At 43.3% G+C, this 19,968-nt stretch overlaps 2 protein-coding genes across 4 annotated transcripts; one reads left to right on the forward strand and one right to left on the reverse strand.

Moving 5' to 3' along the window:
* Positions 1-8,480: 8,480 nt before the first annotated feature.
* On the reverse strand, positions 8,481-16,703 carry LOC117581575 (septin-5). 3 transcript variants are annotated; one of them, XM_034268924.1, is made up of 5 exons: positions 16,579-16,703; positions 15,540-16,061; positions 10,199-10,658; positions 9,720-10,122; positions 8,481-9,637 (listed from the first exon to the last, which is right to left on the reverse strand). In XM_034268924.1, the coding sequence occupies exons 2-5, from the start codon at positions 15,814-15,816 to the stop codon at positions 9,377-9,379; spliced, it is 1,401 nt and encodes a 466-aa protein (XP_034124815.1). In that variant the 5' UTR covers positions 15,817-16,061; positions 16,579-16,703; the 3' UTR covers positions 8,481-9,376. The 3 variants fall into 3 exon arrangements, with proteins under 3 accessions (XP_034124815.1, XP_034124817.1, XP_034124816.1); XM_034268926.1 differs by lacking the exon at positions 15,540-16,061 and having other exon boundaries at positions 16,579-16,688; XM_034268925.1 differs by lacking the exons at positions 15,540-16,061; positions 16,579-16,703 and adding an exon at positions 10,846-11,040.
* Positions 16,704-17,114: 411 nt separating this feature from the next.
* LOC117581582 (probable DNA replication complex GINS protein PSF3) lies at positions 17,115-19,222 on the forward strand. Its single transcript, XM_034268933.1, has 4 exons — positions 17,115-17,483; positions 17,705-17,896; positions 17,950-18,344; positions 18,408-19,222. Exons 2-4 carry the CDS (start codon positions 17,803-17,805, stop codon positions 18,546-18,548), a joined length of 630 nt encoding a protein of 209 aa, XP_034124824.1. The 5' UTR covers positions 17,115-17,483; positions 17,705-17,802; the 3' UTR covers positions 18,549-19,222.
* Positions 19,223-19,968: the final 746 nt, after the last annotated feature.

Here is a 19,968-nt window from a genome sequence, read left to right on the forward strand (position 1 = left end):
GAACAGAACGAAACGGACGGAACGGAACGAAACGGAACGTAAAGCGGTGGCCGAAGTACATTTAAGCATAAGCGAAAGTTTTTAAGTTTTTTAATGTTTTATGAATGCCTGAAAAAAGTTTATTTTACTCGATGATTTTGTTGTTTTTGATAACCTTAGACAAAAGCCGTTAGCAGCAGCGTATATTGAAAATTTTATAATTTAGACAAAGCAAAAGAAGCAACAACAAAACAAACCCAAACCCAAACAAAACTAAGCAAAAAAGAAAAGAACAAGTAAAAGAAAAAGAAAAACCAATGTAAAGTGTAAGAACCCAGTGAATTAAACAACAAATTGAAAGAAAAAATCCCACGTTGAAAATGAAACGAGAAACGAGAACCCCTGAAGACCGCCCCTCCCCCGCTGTTTCCCTTGAGTGGTCTACAGCCAGACTGTAGTTGTATAGTTATTCATATATATATATACACATATATACATACATACATACATATGTATGTACTTATATGTATGTCAATATTTACATATATGTATCTATAAAATAGTTTTTTTTTTTGTAATATTATTTGTAAATAATTTAGATGTTTGACTCGAATTTAAATCAAGCAGCAGGCAAATGTTGCCGCTAAACTAAATGAAAGAAAACAAAGCCAAAAAACATATAACATAAAAACTAAGAAGGGCAAATATAAGGATAGCAAGAGGAAGATAAGGAGGAAAAGGAAAAGGCAATTCATGATGAGAAAGAGAAATGTTTAAAGGAATGGGAATGGGAATGGGAATGGGCATGAAATGAAGATACATTTTAGGTTTTGCTAACGAATTTCCATTTCCATTTGAATTTCTTTTTGAATTGCAATTTAAGTTTTGCTTCCATAAGAAGAACGAGCTGGAAACAAAGAGAGAGAAGGAGAATGGAGAGAAACAGAAAATAATGTCAAACGCTGTCTTCGCAAATGTTTTTCGCTATATATTACATTACACATATATTAATATTATTTAGTTATTAAGCTGAAGAAAAAAAAACACACACAAATTAAAAATCAAACCGAAACGAGGCAAGACACAGACCAGAGACCACAGCCAACAGACAACAGACAGGAAGGAAAATGAGAACGAGAACGAGAAAGAGCATGTGGAACAGAACATGAATTTAGTGAACAATTTTACTGGAAAAAAAAAACACACACAATTTACAAACAAAGAAAAAGAAAAAGACTCTTCGACAACAAACAAAATAAAAGATACTAAAAACAAATACAAACAAACAAAACAAAACAAAACAAAAAAACCAAAAACCAAACCAAGCACAAGCAATTTTTAGTTATCGAAATGCAACCAACCAAAAGGAAAAGAAAAAGGAAAAGAAAAAGAACGAAAAGTCATTGGCTATAGTACCATTTATTTATACCTAACCTATACATACATATAGTATATCTATATAGCTTTACATATAGGACAGCTATACCATATACGAGTGTATATACATATATACATATATGCATATGTAAAGTCACGATCCAGGCGCTGGTGCGCGGATCGATCAATGTGGCAGGCCAAATTCTAAAGAGCGCATAATTTTTATATCTATTGTTTTTATATTATGTTTTATTGTTATTAATTTATTATCCGACTATTATTATTATTTTTTTTTTCAGACCTTAGTGCTATATACGATATACATACATACATATATACCTACACACATATTTCTTTTTTGTGTTTAAGCGGGCAGGATCCGCGCATAAAATAGTCTTTTTTTTAAATACATAACAATATATAAAATATGTGAAAGAAATGGAGAAAAGAGAACCTTGATGGTCTAAAAATATCATTAAAATTATGATGCACATGTACGACGAGTATGTACATAAAAAAAACAATATACAAATAATTATATACACAGAAATATGCATCCAAAGAAGATGAATGTTGAAGCAAAAGATGCAAGCAAATGGATTGCAAAATGAGTATAACGATTAACTGGAATTTGTAGATGAAGTTTAATTTGAAGCAAGAATACTTTATAGCAATTTAAGCAGCATTGTAAATGTGCGCTTCATATTTACTATTTGTCGAAACTTAATCAACCTACAGAAATACAACAAGCGATACATACATATACCTACATATATGATTAATGATTAATTAATTATACAATAGTTGCAGCAACAGCAAAAAGAACGACGGCAAGTCCATGGCAAACTTAAACAAAAGCGAAAAGCGAAAAAGCTACTTTAACAAACAAAAATTGAGTGAAATAAATAAAAAAAAAAAAAACAAAAGAAAAACAACACAAAAAAAAAAACCAAATGACTTTTTTCTCCTCTCACAAGAACAATGAATAATAAAATTGAAGTAAAATTGTATTTGTAATAAGATATTTTCCTGTGAGTAATGAAACTACAGCCTAGAGGTCCACAGAGGAGAGACAGGACCAGGAACCCAGAAACCCAGAAACTCAGAAACAGAAACCCCGCAAACCGATTCAGAATATAGGAAAACAGATGTAGAAGATAACCCGAAAACTGAATAAATATGTGCGTACTCGTCATTTACCAGAGTATTAACCGAAACTACATATACATTTATATGCATACATATACATACTATATAGTACATGCGTACATATGTACGTACATTTGATGTATACTCGAGTTGAAACTAACTTAGCCTAACCATACACATGTACCATGCACGTGTATTCTCTGTGTGTAAGTATGTGTTTAATTCAATGAATTTAAAGCCCAAAAACCAAATCGATCAGATCACAACAGAGATCACTAAAAAGTAAATTAAATTGAAGAAAAATCATATTTAAAATTATGCTAACCAACTCAGAACTTCAGCCTCATCCGAAAAACAAGACAAGCAATTTATGAATCTACCATCTACTAATATACATAATAGACTATATAAATACATATGTGCATGTATGTATGTTTTTGGATGACTTTGTAGAAACAGCAAGTACAACAGCAACTACGAGTACATCTATGTATCTCTGTAACTAAATGTAGCCCACGCAATTTCGATGGCCTCGTTGGCCATGTTTTGGACTGAAATTGAATCGTGTAGGGTATTCGTATTTGTATTTGTACGAGAGAACCTGTTGTCTGTTCTTTTGATTTTTGTGTGTTGCTGCAGCAAGTGCCGCAAAATGATATCATTGTATATATCTGTATTAATTAAATATATAAATATAAATGTGGAAAACATATGGCACATACGCGTAGAATGTGTGTAGAGTTTTCTGTTGACTCCTTTGATCATGAGATATTCGCATAATATGTAGACAGATACTATACATACGACATGTAGAGGGAGGAGAGATATAAGCATTTGTAGTACAGGTTGGCCAAATGTTTTGGATTGAATAGCAAGACGAAAACCAAAAGTGAAAACTGTTTGTTGTGCTGTTAGCCGTAATTGAGATAACTTTTTTTTGAGATAACTTAACTATAAACATAAATATATAGTATACGTGTATATCTACTATATAAATAGAGAGCGGCATAAATTCAGTTACCAAAAATGTTGGAACATTTTGAACACACACAACATTTAAAGTGGAAAGATGCTAAAAATGCAATACAAATGATGGAAAAAGAAGGCTTGTTTTGTACCATAATGAAATGAAAAACACCAAAGACAAACACAAAGACAAAGACAAAGCGACAAAAACACAAAACAAAAAATATACTTAAAGCAAAAAAATACAATTAAAAATGTGTGCGCTGGCGACGCTGGGTTATTAGAGAACGACAGACAAGCTGCTTGAAATGCTGCCAGCTGACAGGATGAAGGCAGGCAGGAGCAGCATTTCAATCGTATGAAGAGAGTGCAGAGTGCAGAGTGCAGTGGGCAGAGATATGGCATGGTATAGATGTGTATATGGAGGAGGAGATATTATATACATAGAGTTCAGGTAACGCTGGCGTTACTGTGGCAACAGTTAGGCATTTTTTTTTTGTTTTTGGAAATTTATACAATTACATATACAAGGAGCTCCACACACTCAAACACACACACCACACACAGGCAGACACACCAAACAACACCGAGAGGAAAAGGGAAAGCGGAAGCGGAAGCAAAGAGCTTTGAAGCTAGACACGAATATTGAAGATCGGAAGTAGCAGTGCAAGCATGAGGGAAATAAAATGAATATGAAAAATGAAAATTAAAAAAGGAAATGAATACCTACCCAGGCTTAGTCACGTAAGAAATGAATACTTATAATTACTGGAATAAACTAAAAGCCGATTACCGATTAACAGTGAGTCTTTCTTTGTTGTACTTGAGTAATGGTATTGGTATTGGTATTGGCATTGTTTCGGTTTCGATTACGATTACGATTACGATTTCGATTTCGTTTCGCCTCTCTCAGTAAAAGCATAATGCACGGACGTACATCAAATATATGTACATGATATGTATATATGTAGGAGTATATTGTATGTAGCTAATGTATGTGCAAGCGTAATCATTTATGAAGTTAAACAAAATTTACCCCAAGCAAAGAGAAAGAGCAGCAGCAGGAAGGGAAAGCAAAGTAAAGTAAAAACAAACAAAAATGCATACATACAATTCGCGTGCAAATGATGAGTAAGTAGCGTAAAAGTAAGTAAAGTAAAGTAAAGTAAAGTAAAACAAATGAAAATGATGAAAACTAACGCCCCTCCAAAAAAGAGCATTGGTGAGTGGAAATGTGCGATAAATATAATATAGTAAAAGAGAGAGAACATCAACAACAGCAACACAAAAGAGAAATGAAAATGAGAAATTAATACATTTGAATAAATGATGATAATATTGAAAAATAGTTTAGTTCTTTGGATTCTTTCATTCATTCATTCGTCTGTCTTCTGGCTGCACCAGTTGGTACAAGGTACATCCTTGTTGGGTCACGAGTATAGAGTATTCGCGGGCTGTCCATCAGTTTGTGGAACTGGAGAGATTGCGAGTTAAATTTGTGGCGAGAGCTGTCATCGATTCCGTCATGTCGCCATCCTGGACCAGGCGTTCGACTAAGAGAATTATGTGTCGGAGATGGGCTTCCAGTTGCACGCTGCCCTTCAGGCCGTAACTGATGCCAGTGTATGCCTCCAGGATGCTCTCGCGCAGCTCGTATGAGTAAATGGTGGTTGGACCCAGCTGGAGGCACACATCGGAGGTATAATGCAGCAGTTCCAGCACTTTAGCAGCATACTTCTCGAAATGGCCTCCAATGGCGAAGGCCATGTTCCCAATGGCCGAGAGTATTGGCGTCTTGATTGCGAGATGGACACTTGGGTCGCTTAGCTTGTTCATCAACTCCTGCACAAGCTCATCACAGTAGGGTGCCATTTGGCCTTTGAGGACATGGCACAGATTGTTTATTAGTTCGATTGAGGCACTGACTGTCAGATAGTTCTGCCGCGTCTTCAGTCCACAGATCAACATGGGCGTGAAGTCTGGCATATACTTTTCAAATTGCAGTTGCAATTGATTTACCAGTGTGGATACGACATGGTATACATTCCCCGGCACTTCACTCAATATCCACCCAGCACTCGATCGAAGGATGCTCTGCATGGCTTCCATAATGACATCGGACACCTGACTAGCATCTTCCACGGATAATTTACTCAGCAGACACTTGAGTGTGCGGCAGAGCAGGTAGAGCAAATCACTCCGCTGCTGACGGCAGTCCCTGCCGATGATCGGCTCCATTTTGATTGCCTTCTGTATGCGCTCGTATATCACCAGGGTAGTGTGCTGCACCATCAAATAGCAGTCTTGGGATGAATCCAGGATCAAACTGTTGAGAGCCTCGTAGGCGGCGACGTTCAGATTGTCCTGGGCACCATCGCAACGATCGCAGGTCTCCAGCAGCCCCTCGGCGATGGATTTAATGTGTGGAAAGAGGGCATACGTCTCGCCAGTTGGGTCGACACTGCGGGCAGCCTTGAAGAGGCCACGGAATGTCCAGCACACCTTGGAGGCCACACTTGGCTCTGAGCGCAAATTCAGCAGCAAACACTCGACAAGCGCTGCCAGATGTCTCTCCGGCACGACGCTATAAATGCGACCCAATATCCAGGCTGTGGTGTCGCGGACACAGATCCTGGGGTCGGACATCAGGTGGATAAGCGACTCCACCAGTGGAATCACATTGTTGGTGTCCAGTTCGTACAGCACGGAGGCTAGGGCCATAGCGGCGGCATGCCGCAGTTCCCAGTTTTGCGATTCAATGTTCTGCAGGATGAAAGGCAGGACATGGGGCTCTATGTCGTTTTTGCAGCACTTGGCCATCAACTTGATGCACACCGACGAAGCAGTTGCCGGATTGTTAGCATCCTCGGCCTCGAACTCATTCTTTTTGGTTAGCCGCTTGATCAGCACTGGCATGAGGTACGGCATGGCCTGACGTGCATATTGCATGGACTGTTCGATGCTTTCTTGGCTCCCCATAGCCAGATCGATCTCCTTCTGGCATATAGTCGACCAGAATTCGATGCCCTGCAGAGCAACGGCATCGTCGTTCGCCTTCATGGCGTCCAGCGTGACGAAGAAAACCTCCTGCATGCATTGCTCCAGCAGCTGATAGCGCAGGCTCACAAGCTTATCCAAGCACTGAAGTGCGACCACACGAGTATGTGCGTCCGTGGCAGTAATTTTCACGGCATTGCAGACAACCAACATGATGTGCTTCCCTTCCGTCTCAAATATGTCCTTAATGCATTCCAGCGAGTTGAGCAGCGCCGTGGTGGCGGCCAGGCGCACATGATGGCAAGGTTCGTCCTCGCTCATGCCATGGACAATGGCAACCAGCAGCCGCTTCGCCTCCGACTCCACCATGCCGCACTGCATCTCCTGGCAGATATAGCCAATGGCCTCCAGAGCAGACGAGCGTAGAAGCTCGTTCGATCCCTCGCCGATCACGTAGTTGGGCAGCGTCTGGAAAATAATGTTCCAACGCTGCAAGGGCTGTTCGATGACAGCCAACACTGCCACGCACTGGGCGGCACAGGATGGTCTCGCGTTTTCCGTACCCAATGCGACCAGCAGGTTATATTTGATCACTTCGCGAATCTCATTGGGAAGCTGCTGCCACATTTCCTGCTTTTTCTGCTTAACTTCATCATTCCAGCTGTACAGATTATTTTTTATAAAAAGCGAGGCAGCCATGCGGGCCAAGTCGCTGTTTGTCGGATCGGCCAGCACAGCGGAGAGCGCCTTGAGCAGCTCTGGCAGATTGCTGGCTGCTGCCTCGCCCAAGTATTTAGTTGCATCCGAAAGCTCATTTTGATCTGAAGACGCGGTATGCTCGAGGGCCGCAATTAGTTCCATTGCGGGGGCCATTTTAGTAGTTTTTACAGTTTTGTTGAATAAAGTTTAAAGCGATAGTTGCTTGTGCATATCGATGACTGCCTTGGAGACTCGTGTTGGTAAACGAGGGAAGTTAAAAGGATGGGGTGAAGAGGGAAGAGGGAAGAGGTAAGAAAAGCAAGGTTAGAAATGACGAAATGCAATGCAAAGACATTTATTAACTGTAGTTTCTGCGCACGCTGCGAAGCCGCAGCCAGACGCAGTCGAAAGACCCCTGCGTGTGTGTGTGTGCGCTGGTAGTGGATGCCGTTACAGAGTCTATAGAGCGTGCGCTGTCCGCACAGAGAGAGAGAGAGAGAGAGAGAGAGAGAAACGGTAACAAAAAGGCGCGAAGAGAAACCTGCTGCTGCACAATAAAAGTACACTGCCGCTTCACGATGGCGAAAAAGATTTTCCTTTATTATATTGCCATACTTATGCTGTTTTCCATATGCTTAAGAACAGGGCTCGGCCCCCATACTTCGCGCTTCGGGTTTGCCTTTGTGTGCGAAGCACGTAATACACGTGTACGTGAGCGGCAGCGCCGCGGCAGAGCCTTGCCCTATGCACAGTAGATATGGCCATGCCGAGCCTTGCGTTAGACAGAAAGAGATGGTCGCTGTTGTGTCAAAGGCTCGTTTGCTTGGCGTTGCCAGATCAAGGGCAGGCCTTAAAACTTCATCCAGCGATGAAGAACCCAAGACCCGCCAAAGAACCCCACAAAATGTACGAGTATATTGTTTTAATTCTTAAATTGTTGTTACCTTTATTGAAATCGATTTTTATCATCGCTATGTTGTTATACATAATTTTTCGACTATAATTTCATTTAAATATTATGGTTGTTGCATGTTGTGGGCTTAATTAATTCATTTAAAATAAATTCATTAACAATTCGTATTAACAAAATATGTTTTGTTCGTGGCTAATAATAAGAATAAATAATTGGAACTTGCTGAAAGTTTGATTCATGGAAAACGATTCAGCTTCAAGCATTTTCCAGTATTTCATGACTAAAGTCAGAATATAACTTGAAACTCTTCTTTACAGATGTCATTCAAGCGAATTTGCTTTACTTTCGGTTGGTTGTTCTTGACAACACAGAAACAATGTTAAAAGTAAATCAAATTCAAAACAAAACAAAACAAAACAAAAAAAACCTTCTTGCTATATGTCTTGTCTCTGTAACGATTCTAAGTGCCTCTGTGGGTATCTTTTTCTTGTATTTTGTATCTTCATTTTGTTATTTCGTCAAGTTTTTGAAACTCCCTAAGACTTTGGTATAATATCCGTACTGATTAAATATTATGACGAATATGTAATCGCCCTGCTGCTGAAATGCGGTTCACACTCAATATCTTTTCTTCGATTCGTTACGCCTTAGAATACTTTACTTTCGGTTCTGTCACATCAAAATATCATCAAAATGGATGTCTAATGTTTGGTTTTGCGGTTTTGCGGCTATAGTTACATAATAATTCTAGTGAAAAAAAAAGAATATATATACTATAAATGTATCAGATAAACTGCAATTTGCAACCCTTTAAAACTGGGGATGGGTGGACAGGCTTCGCGGGAAGAAGTTGCTGTGGGGGGGCTGGCTCAATTCTCTGCATTTTGGTTGTTGTGCCGTCGTTTGGTCTTGTGCTGCTAATACCGTTCTCGTGTCTCGTGTCTCGTGACTCGTTGTCTATCGTAACTGCATTTATAAAAGATTAAACGAAAGGAGCAAGAACAAGTGCTAGGGCCTTAAGAACTTATAAAATTGATTTGGTTGCAGCTGCAGCTGCAGCTCCAGCTCCAGCTCCAGGATGGGACATGTGTATCAGATGTGTGTCGTATAAGTCGTATCGCATATACATAAATATATGTATGTATACATATACATATACATATAGGTATGTATGTATTGTATTTATGTATAGTTTATCAATATCAAGGTGAAAAATTGAACACGCTCGAACAACACACGTCCCCTGCTCGATTCCTAACTCATTCTCGTTATCTAGTTCCCTCGTTCTCGTTCCGCCTAGACATCGATCACGCTGTCGTTCTTCTTCATCTCCATGAGATGCGTCTGCTTGAGCTTCTCCTGCATCTGCGTAAGCATGTCCTGCATGCGTCTGATCTCCTCATCCTTTTGCAGCAGCAGCCGATCCGTTTCCGAAATGGCCGCATCGAAGCCGTTCGTCGAGCTGATCGAGTCGCGCTTCAACTTGCCGCGCTCCCGCAGCGCATGCTGCGAAATCTGTGAGATGCACTGCGCCCTGAAGTTCTCATAGTGCACATCCTGCAACAACAACAAATCAAAGGTCAGTCACAAAGAAACATGCGCACAGGGCTCATCCTGCTGCTCAGGTCGTGTGGCTCACCTGTGTGGTGTCTTTTAGGTCCTGCATGTGCGTGGATATCAAGAAGGTGCGCAGCTTAATGAAGTCACTGTGCTCCGGATCCTCCACATTGACCACACCCCACGGATACTGGCGGCCGCGCACCTTCTTGCCGGCTACCTCCAGAATTGTGTTGCTGCCAACGACAGCGAACGGTATGGAGGCCTTTAGCTCGCGGTCCTGCTGCTTGAAGTCATCGTCCTCATCGGAGTCGCATTCGGGGAACTGGTACAGCTGTATGTGATTGTCCTCGAGGTCCTGCAGTATGCGCTCCTTGAGCTTGCGCACCTCCTGCTTGTTCAGGCAGTCCGCCTTGCCAATCACCAGCACAATGTTCACTTTGCGATGCAATCGCCTGATCAGATCCAGATCCATCTGTCGCAGGCTGCAAAATAATTAAAAGGGAATTGGTCTTGCTGCTGCTGCTGCTGCTGCTGCTGCTTGTCAGCTCTGGGTCTTACCTGTGCCCCCAGGGCGGAACAAAGTAGAGGCAACAGTGCACCCGATTGTCCTGTATGTTGCGCCGATTCAGTCCGCTCTCGTCGGTGAAGTACTGACGGAACTGCTCATCGATGTACGAGGTGCAGACCCGCCAGCTGTCCTCGCAATTGATGGCATCCCCGAAACCGGGCGTGTCCACCACAGTGAGTCGCAGCCGGACGCCCCGCTCCTCAATGTCCATCGTCTTCTTTTCGACACGTGTCGTCTTCTCGATGCGCTCCTCCACATTGGGCATCTGGCGGTTCTTGTATAGATCGCCCAGGAAGAGGCTATTGATTAGCGTCGACTTGCCCAGCCCGGACTCCCCGACCACCATCAGCGTGAACTCAAAGCCACGTTTCACGGACTTCCGGTGCACCTGCTCCGGCAACGTGGCAAAACCAATGTAGTCACGGTCCTTGTCAAACGAAGGCGTCTTGGCTGCAAAAGCAAGGAGCAAAACACACACAAAGTGCACAAATGAGTTAATCGGTTCAAGGATTGCTCTCTCTCTCTCTCCCTCTCTCTGTGCAACTCCATCTCCATCAGTGGCTCATTAGGTAAATGCAATGCCAGGCGCATGGGAGAGCCATTCAAGTGTGGAGTGACACTCCAAGAGATTACTTACACATGGCTCGGGATGGGTGTTGGGGTGGGGTGGGGATGTAGGTCTCTGCTGCTCCTGTTTCTTGTCTTTTGATCCCTTTCCTATTGCTTCCCTTTCTTACGATTCGTGTGTATACCGAACAGCCTACTTAAAGCGTAATTTTGGGGGGGAAAAGCAACGCAATTTTCTTTCCTGCTTTCCACGGTCCCTACGCTTGTGCCTTTGGTCTGTGGCCTTTTGCTTCTTTGGTTGTCTATAAACAAAGTTGCAACATTGTTTTGCAATGAAAAATCCCCGAGTTGAGTTGAACACTTTATTGTTTTTGTTGGCAGTAAAAAGCAGTAAGTAGTAGGCGGAAGGCGAGTGGCAACTGTCAGCGAAGAAACTGCCCTAAAAGCATCCAAAAAATGTAATAGACCAACCTCTCTCTCTCTATGTCTCTCTCTCTTGCTCTTAGGGATGTTACATTGAACAAGTGGCAACGCCATCGAATGGCCATCGCCCGCTTTTTGGGCCTCTAGTTCTACCCCACTATGAAATGCTCTCTTCACTTCGTCTCTCTTAGCGCGTGCGCCGCACAAACTACGAGTAGTGGAAACCCCGAAAATGTTTTGGGCCTGGCCACTACGCTAAAACAGGGAGGTCACGAGCAGAAGATAACGGTTTGGCGGTGCTGCCAGACTGTCGAAAGAACCCCAAGAGCAGCCCCACCAGCAGGAGATACCCAAAAACGATTGATTCAGCTTTAAAATATTTTCAATAATCGGAAAAATCTTTTAAATAGTTAATTCTACAATATTCTGCACGTTTATTTATACTCCATGTTTAAATTCATTTTTGTTAGCTTCAGAATTGGGTTGAAGATACTTTAAGGATCTGCTTTCCGGGCATACGGCAGCTCTGGTCAACTGGGAAGTTGTTCACCCTGACAGGGACACACAGCACCCACCCCTCGACAGTCACACAAACACACACACACACACCTAGGTGTAAGGGGTGGCCGCCACGGGAGACAGTTACAGTTCATTGTTTCCGCTCACGTACTGACGCTGCTTTGGCTCGTTTGCTCGACATCTAATCGAGTTGACGGCACGCCAAGTGGGCCAGGCAAGGCAACGCAAGGCAACGCAAGGCCAAGGGAAAGAGCCACCCCGACTCCACAGTGCAGGGAGCCGTTGCAGGCCTGCTGCTGCACCCTCTCACAACCCCTAAAAACCAAACAACAAAAAAACGAGTAAACGTTCTTCAAACCCCTTGAAGCACGCACGAAGCTGCTGTTGAGGCGTCGCAACACACTCATCGATGGCTCGTGATGGAAACAGGAAATCAAAGGCACACCAGACGACACAGTAAAGGGGCTGACCAAGCAGCTCCCTCTCACCTCCTCTCCACGTTGTGTTCAGGGTATTCGTGAGGATAAACATTTTGCAATTGCTGCGTTTCGGGTGGCATAAACAAAAGCCTCAACTTGCAGAGGACTGTGGCTGATATTTGTATTTGTTTATTCAGGTCTTGGCTGCACAGCGAGATAGCGGCACTTGTTGTCCACTGGCCACAGATGTGTGTAGCTCTGTATCTGTAGATCTGGCAGATAAATGTGCAGAATCGGGCACTAAATAAACGGCTAATGAGAGCATTCACTGGCAGATTGTCACAGATTTGTAAACAAATAAAAGGCAGTGGCGAAATCTCTTGGTGCTTCGCCTTAACTTTACTCCTCAAAGCCCAGCCGCGGCACTGCAACTCCAAACCTTCAGCCTCCCATCCACTCCAATCACTAAACATAATTCCCCCCTGCCTCCTGCTGCGGCTCCTCCTACACATCTGACAACAAATCTGAGCTCTCAATTCTATAAATCAGGCCGCTCTGTCGCTGTTCCCACTATTTCCCTCCGTCACTCTGTCTGCTTGAGATCTTTATCCGGGTGGGGGGGGCTGCCTCTGCCCATTGTCGTTTTGTTTATCCGAGAGAGAGAGAGAGAGAAAATAGTTTATTGTGTGGGCGTTGCAGTTTTCATATCTCTTTTATCTTTCATCTCATTCCCCTCCGCTAACCCAGGGTAGGGAACGGATTCGAATGGAATGGATGGATGTGCATGGCCCCACTTTGGTGCGGTTCATTGACTAGACTTATCGCTGTCAGCGTCATGGGTGGGTCTGGGTCTTGGTCTGGGGTCTCTGTGCTCTGAGGCTAGGAGAAATGAAAATGAAAATGAAAATGGGTTTGACGGGTGTCAAACACTTGAGCATTTATCGGGTAGATCTGGGGTCTTGGGGAATGTTTCAACACGATCTCGATCAGCGTTTATGACAGACCATTTAACATATGGCGACACATCAATTGCAATCTCAGTGCTCCACTCTCTCGCTGCCTGTGTGTGCCTTTTTCTTTGCCTCTTGCTGCATCTCAATTTCATTTCAATTAAGTTCAATTCGAGATGTGGCAAGCAGCAGTCTAGGGGCTAGAGGCTAGAGGCTAGAGCTGGAGATGGAGCTACAGTTCGAGTGTCTTGTTGAACGCACGAGTGGCACAGTGGTGGACGGGCCGCTGTGGAATGAGACGGGGTGGTGCTAGAGTGCTGGAGAATGAAGTGCCTCTCGTTGCAGCCATTGAACGTGCATCGACATCGCTTGGCATTGGGTTTCAGCCCAGTTCGGATCGGTTTAGCTTGGACCCAGGCAGCCTCCAAAGGCATTTACTAAACAAACAAAAAGGCAAACAGACAGACGACAGACAGACAGCAACTGCAACGAGGTAGCCACAGCCAAGGGCAATCGCTTGGGCCTTGCTGCTGCTGCACTGTTCCATAAATAGTTGCAACACCGCTGGCTGCTGGCTGCTCCTTGGGCTGTTTGCTGCCCGCGGCACGCTGAAAACTTTCAAACAATTGGAAGGCATTTGAAGTAGCTGCTGCTGGAGCAGCTCTCCTGCCTTCTTCTGCTGCTCTTCAGGCACCTTTTAGCCAGCCTCCTTTAGACTGCATTTTTTGTATGCTGTTTATCCAGCAGTTGGTAGAGGGGCAAGGGTATATTGTGTTCAAGTGGCAGTAGGGCAATACCTATGCCCCAGGCTGACTACAGGGTATAGCAGATTGTTGCCACATTCCCAGTTTGCAGCGAAAAAGTATTCTTCAAGAGGAGATTTTATATCCATTCGATTTTGGATATTCAACTCAATTTCAGAATTCCTTTAGTTTTTTCTTCCATTTAAGGCAAGAAATGTTTATGTCGGAATGAACTTTACAGAACTCTACGAAAATATAACACACCGATTGAATGTGGGGTGGGGAGAATACACACACAGTATTATCGTATAATCCAACAAAATTGAGTGACTTTTGTGGGTCTCCTCCGTGTTTGACATTCGTTCACTTTTCGATGCATTTCTATTCCCATTTCTATTTATAATATTCCACAACCAAAATGTGTGCCACAGTCAGCCAAGTCCCTCCCAGAACCCCTTTCGTTGTATTCCCTCCCCAGTTTGACAGCTCTATGCACTGATTTCCCTAATTGCCATGAAAATTCCATTCCCATTCCCAATCCGAAACTCTGGCAAACGCCCCCACAATATTCGTTGAGAGAGGAAGAACAATGACTGACATCAGGGGGGGAGGGAACATGTGTGTACGAGGAACACATTCTCATTTGGCATCACAATGAATGTTGTTCGGGGGGGCTGCTTCTTAATGAACTTTTAAATGCTAATAATGCTGCATATTTTTCATTTGAAACTTGCCAACTGCGAAACCAAAAACTAAAAACAATGGGAACATTATGCCAATCAATTGATTCGCTTCCGATAGCCATGTCCCATGTTTATTCGCACTCATCTCGCACTCGTACTGCTTTAATAAATAAATAAATGACATTCAACTGAGACTCTGGTTAAATATTGTTTATCTTATCGTGTTCTGGGCCAACGGCATTGGGCACTGACTGTGCTTTGCCGCTGCCTGTTCTTGGTCAGTCCAAGTAGGGAGGGCCGATCGACAGCGGCACAAATGCTCATCGAACACTAACGACATGTCAACTAGGAGTACCGTTAGCTGCGGTCACGTTGTCTTCGCCCTCACACCCCACACCCCACACCCTACACACTGGCATCGGCAGGGCCGAGCGAACTGCAACTGGGTGCGGCGTGCCAGCTAGAAAGTAACACAAGGAACGAAACCGAAACTTCTCATACTCTATGCAGATCGATTGTAACTTCTAAGACCGAACGGACGGCTGTGCGCTGCAAACAGCAGATCATAATTGTAAGTGTCTCTCCGCAAGGGTATACGAAAATAATAAAAACAAAGTCTACGCCCACCAAATATGGGCCGTTGGCTTTGAAGCTTGCAACTCCAAAAGAGCCCCCAGAGTTGAGACCCCAATCCACAGACCAAGTACAAGTCCACGTCTAAAAGCAAGGCGAAAGCGAAGCCAAAAGCAAAACGAAACAAAACAAAAAAGGAAAGGAAGTTGGCGACTGGCGACTTTCCATGCTTTTGCCTGATTGGAATCGGATTGGATTGGATTGGATTGGGAAAACGACTGCAGTAAGTATGTAGCTATTGCCCATTGCCCATGCGTCCACGTAATCGAATGTAGATCTGATAAGATCTAAGCCTTGGCTCAAACGGATCTTGGGTAGATTATCGACCGTTTGTTTACTATTTTAGGCTACTGCTAGCTGCATGCCCGCACCCTTAAAGAGAGATTTTACTCACGTTTCGGGTAGAGGGGTGGACGACATTTTGCTGCCTCGAAGCTGCTGCCGCGACTGCTGCTAATGATGTTGTTGTTGTGATTGTTGTTTGTTGGCTGGCTGCTGGTGGCACTGTTGGCGTTGCCATTGAGGCTGCTAATGGCATTGGCCACCATGCTGCTGCTGCTGCTGCTGCTTCCACTTCCACTTCCAGCAACCCCTCCACTGACACCGCCACCGCCACTCAGGGAGGGGGGCTGCGTTAAGGGCAGCGGAGGAGGCGGCGGCTGATGTTTCATTGATGTCGATGACACATTGCCGCCGCCGAAGAGGCGACGTTGCTGTAGAAACGCCGTTTTGACTGGTTTAGTTGCAGTTGCAACTTGCTGGTGCTGCCGCTTTTACTTATTTACCGCCTCTCGGCTGCTTTAGCTGCTGCCACTAAGCGATGATCGTGTCCATTAACTAATTATTTCAACTGTTGAACCGTTATTTACGGTTGTGCTTATCTAGCTGCGCTTATCGCTCTCGTAGGTGACGGAATCTGGTGTTAATAGAAAGAATGTGAGAGAGAGAACAAGAGAGAGAGAGAGAGAGCGGTTAACAAGAGCACTCGCAATTGCAAAAAAAAAAATAATAAAAACAAACAAAACTGCAAAGCAATTATTGACTTTTAGGGTTTCAATGCAAGTGGCACGAAGGGAGGGAGGATTAGGAGTACTCCGTTTTGTGTTTGTTTTTGTTTTTGCTTTTGCTGCTTGTGTGCACACATCCTGCTGACACCGTTTCCCACTGATTGAATACTGCATATTCAATGAGCGAGTGAGAAGAGGGGCTGAAAACTAACGGTGCTTGCAGGCAGCTGCTGCTGCCTCACCTTGACCTACACGAACACTGGGCCCCTAGAGAGATGCGCTTGCATTTGAAATGTGCATGACAAAACGAGACAGCAGACACACACACAACCACAGACACTTGCACACCCGGGCAGCTAATAGCAGCCAACATTAGCAATAAAAAAAAACTAAAAAAATCAAGAAAATATTTTAATTTGCACGAACATTGTTATTAACTATTTCCGTTGCGGTTTCACTTTGACTTGCGCACCAACAAAACAAAACGATGCACGAAAACGGGCACAACCGACCCGCGGCAAGTTTAAGACAGTGTGACCACGTGAATATCGATTAAATATACAAGTCAAGCCCACAGGCATATACCGAAATATACCTCTTCATTATAAAATATACTTAAAAATACCGTAGTCTTAAATCATAATCCTCGATTTTGATGTTCTATTTGATATAACTTGCTTGCAATGACGTTTAACACTGAAACATTAATATAATCCGATTGAGGAATCAATTTGGCTTAAAATATTTACTTATTTATATTGAATTGTATACCTAATTATTTATTTAAATCACCGTTGCTAGAAGCAAGGGAGCTTTGTGTTGCTAAATCAGTGTTGGTAGCTGTCTGCGCAGTACCATCGGTCGAAGAGCGTTCGCACTATTTGAGGCAAAACGAGATTCACCAACACTCGTGCGAATCGCCTAGTCATTTCATTATTAGTCAAATTAGACTCCAGAGATCGTAACAGAAGGCGACAGACGACAGAAGGATTTACAAAATAAATTGTTTTGATGCTCTCAGCGGAGACATGGCTTCATCTTAATTGCTTGTCGTGCCGCTTGGCGGGTCCCTTCAAGCGTTTGGGACGTTTTGATTGAGCGTCTCAATCGCTTGCAAGGACCGGCCGGACAGCATGAAAAGCAACCATGATGCTCCCATGTCTCTGCTGGTAGTACGCCTGTTGGAAGTCGTAAATCAACGTTTGCGGTGCCTCGGGAAGCCCTGCAGAAACGCCAGTAAACGTTTCAGTGGCATTTCAAAAGAAAATTTCACCACGCATGTCTTCGCGCAGTGCGGGCCCAAACGAATGGAGTATTTCCAACGGGAAAAGGTAAGTGCTAGTTGGAAATTCCACCACCCACTACCAGGCCGGCACAACGAGGTAGCCTGCCAACATAGTTTTAATTCCCCCTTCTTGCGCAAAATGGTTCCTGCAACTGCCGGATAATAATTCAACATAATTTACCAAGTTTATTGTTTATTTTATTGGAACATTTAGTTACGCAAATACCTTGCCATTATGTGGTACTAACGTATGTTTTTTGTTTGCAGATTTTTGGTATTTTGCTGTGCAGCCCTGGTTACCGCGCAAACTGAGTTCTCTTGTTTTGATTTTGATAAATGAAAAGAAAACCCAAGAGGCAGCCGCAATGAACTATTTTCCAAACTACTACTCGATCGAGGATATATATGTGACCCAGGAGAAGGTCGATTGCAAGGTCAACACTAAGCTGCAGCGCATGGGTACGTAAAATGAGATTTGAATTGGAATTTTGTTGCATTTTCTTGTCTTGCAGGCTTTTTGGATGCCGGTGCAGAAGGTGACGACCTAGAGCCGGGACGTACCGTCAATCTGCCGATGTGGTATATCAAGGAACTGAAGGTGAACAATGCCTACTTCACCGTCTCCGTGCCGGATATCTACAAGAATGTGCACAAGGCCGTCTGCGAGGCGGAGACGACGCACATCGAACTGGGGCGTCTGCATCCGTACTTTTACGAGTTTGGCCGCTATCTGACGCCCTACGATCGCAACCATGTCATCGGGCGCATCATCTTTGAGACGATGCGGCAGCGTGTGCGCCACTTGCTGGACATATCCAAAAACGATGGACACATGGCCAAGTCCGAGCTGCGACTGGACAACATCGAGGCGAAGCTGCACGAGGCGGGTGTGCGCACCAATACGCAGGTAAATGAATGATCCTCAAAACCTTTCTTCATGCTCTAATCAATCATCATTTACTGCTTGCAGTACATCAACTGGCTGCAACTGACGGGCAATAAAATTATCATCTCCGAGCTGGTGGAGGAGCATCAGAAGAAGCGAAAACGTGAACTCTGCGATGATGATGAGAGCGATAGTCTGCCCAGCAGTAAACGTGCCACACTGTGACTGCCGAAATAATAAGTCATTTGTTGGGATGTTTTTGTTTGTTTGAAACGTTTTAGCAATTTTATTCTGTAACTCGACGGCCTGCAGTGCATGCTGCCCAGAGCAGATCACAGACACACACACACACACACGCACACACACAAACAAATGCTTCATTGTGCCACAAAAATACATTCGTTCTACATATGCACAGACATCCAACATACATAAGCGTGTGTGTGTGTGTGTATAGCGACAGCTGGGATTATTTTTTGTTTTTTAGTTTGTAAATACATTTAGCCAAGCATTTAGCACAGAATGCACACACGGTTAGGTACCATCTACATATGCATAGAAACTGCTGCTGCTGCTACTGCCCGCCGCACCCCACTTCACTTCACTTACACTCTCTCTATCTCTTTCTGTCTGTCTGTCTTCCTATCTATATATGTAACTCTCTCGCTCTCTTTCTGTCTGGCGTTGGCAATAAGCCACACGGAACAACCATCGATCGGTCTTCAAAATCGTACCATATATTGTGTGTGTGTGTATATATATGGGCATATAATAAATATAAATAGGTAACTACATACACATACAATTACAATTTGTCGTAAGCTCAATTAAAACTTTGATTTTGTTACACATTTCCCCCGCAAATAAACCAGAGCACCTCCTCCTGCTCATTCCAAACAGTTATATAGTGTCGTTATGGTAGATATATGTATGTGTGTATATATATATATATATATATATATATATAGATATATAGTTTTGTGCATACTCTCAACTCACCCCAACCCACCACACACATACACTCACACACACGCACGCACGCACACAAGAAACTCAACAATTTGCCTGCCCAAAAGGAAACATTGAACGTGTTTCGTGGTTTCTTTTGGCGGCGTGCAAAACAAATGGAATATAAATCTTACTAATCACTTTGGCTTTTGCAAACATACACATACACATACACATATACATAATATATATTCTTCATAGAGAGGATTAACAAGTTGTTTGTTTATGCAGAACTTAAGCTCGCCTCTCCCGACGGTTCTTTAGTGGGTTTTTCTTTTGCGCTTAACAACATATACACATAGATATATATTTACGTTAGCATAGCAATTATAGAATGGAACAGTTTTAGGGCTGAGGTGGGTTTCATGGGGCATGGGGCAAGGGGCAAGCTCAAGGCATATATTTTATATGTTTCTTCTCTACGCTTCACTTTGGGTTGCTTTTGGTTGGTTTTAAAATGTAATTTAAATTTGATCTTTGTGTGTTCTCCGTTTTGTTTTTTGTTGTTTTAGTACATAATGTCTTTTGTTTAACAACTAAATATCCGTCTGCACGCTCCTGTGTGTGGTGTCCTGTGTGTCTGTCTCTTCGGTATATCCTTGTTCGTACTCGTAATTCGTTGGTTATACGGTTATAG

Source organism: Drosophila guanche, unplaced genomic scaffold (assembly GCF_900245975.1).
Source record: "Drosophila guanche unplaced genomic scaffold, DGUA_6, whole genome shotgun sequence".
NCBI classification, from domain to species: Eukaryota; Metazoa; Arthropoda; class Insecta; order Diptera; family Drosophilidae; genus Drosophila; species Drosophila guanche.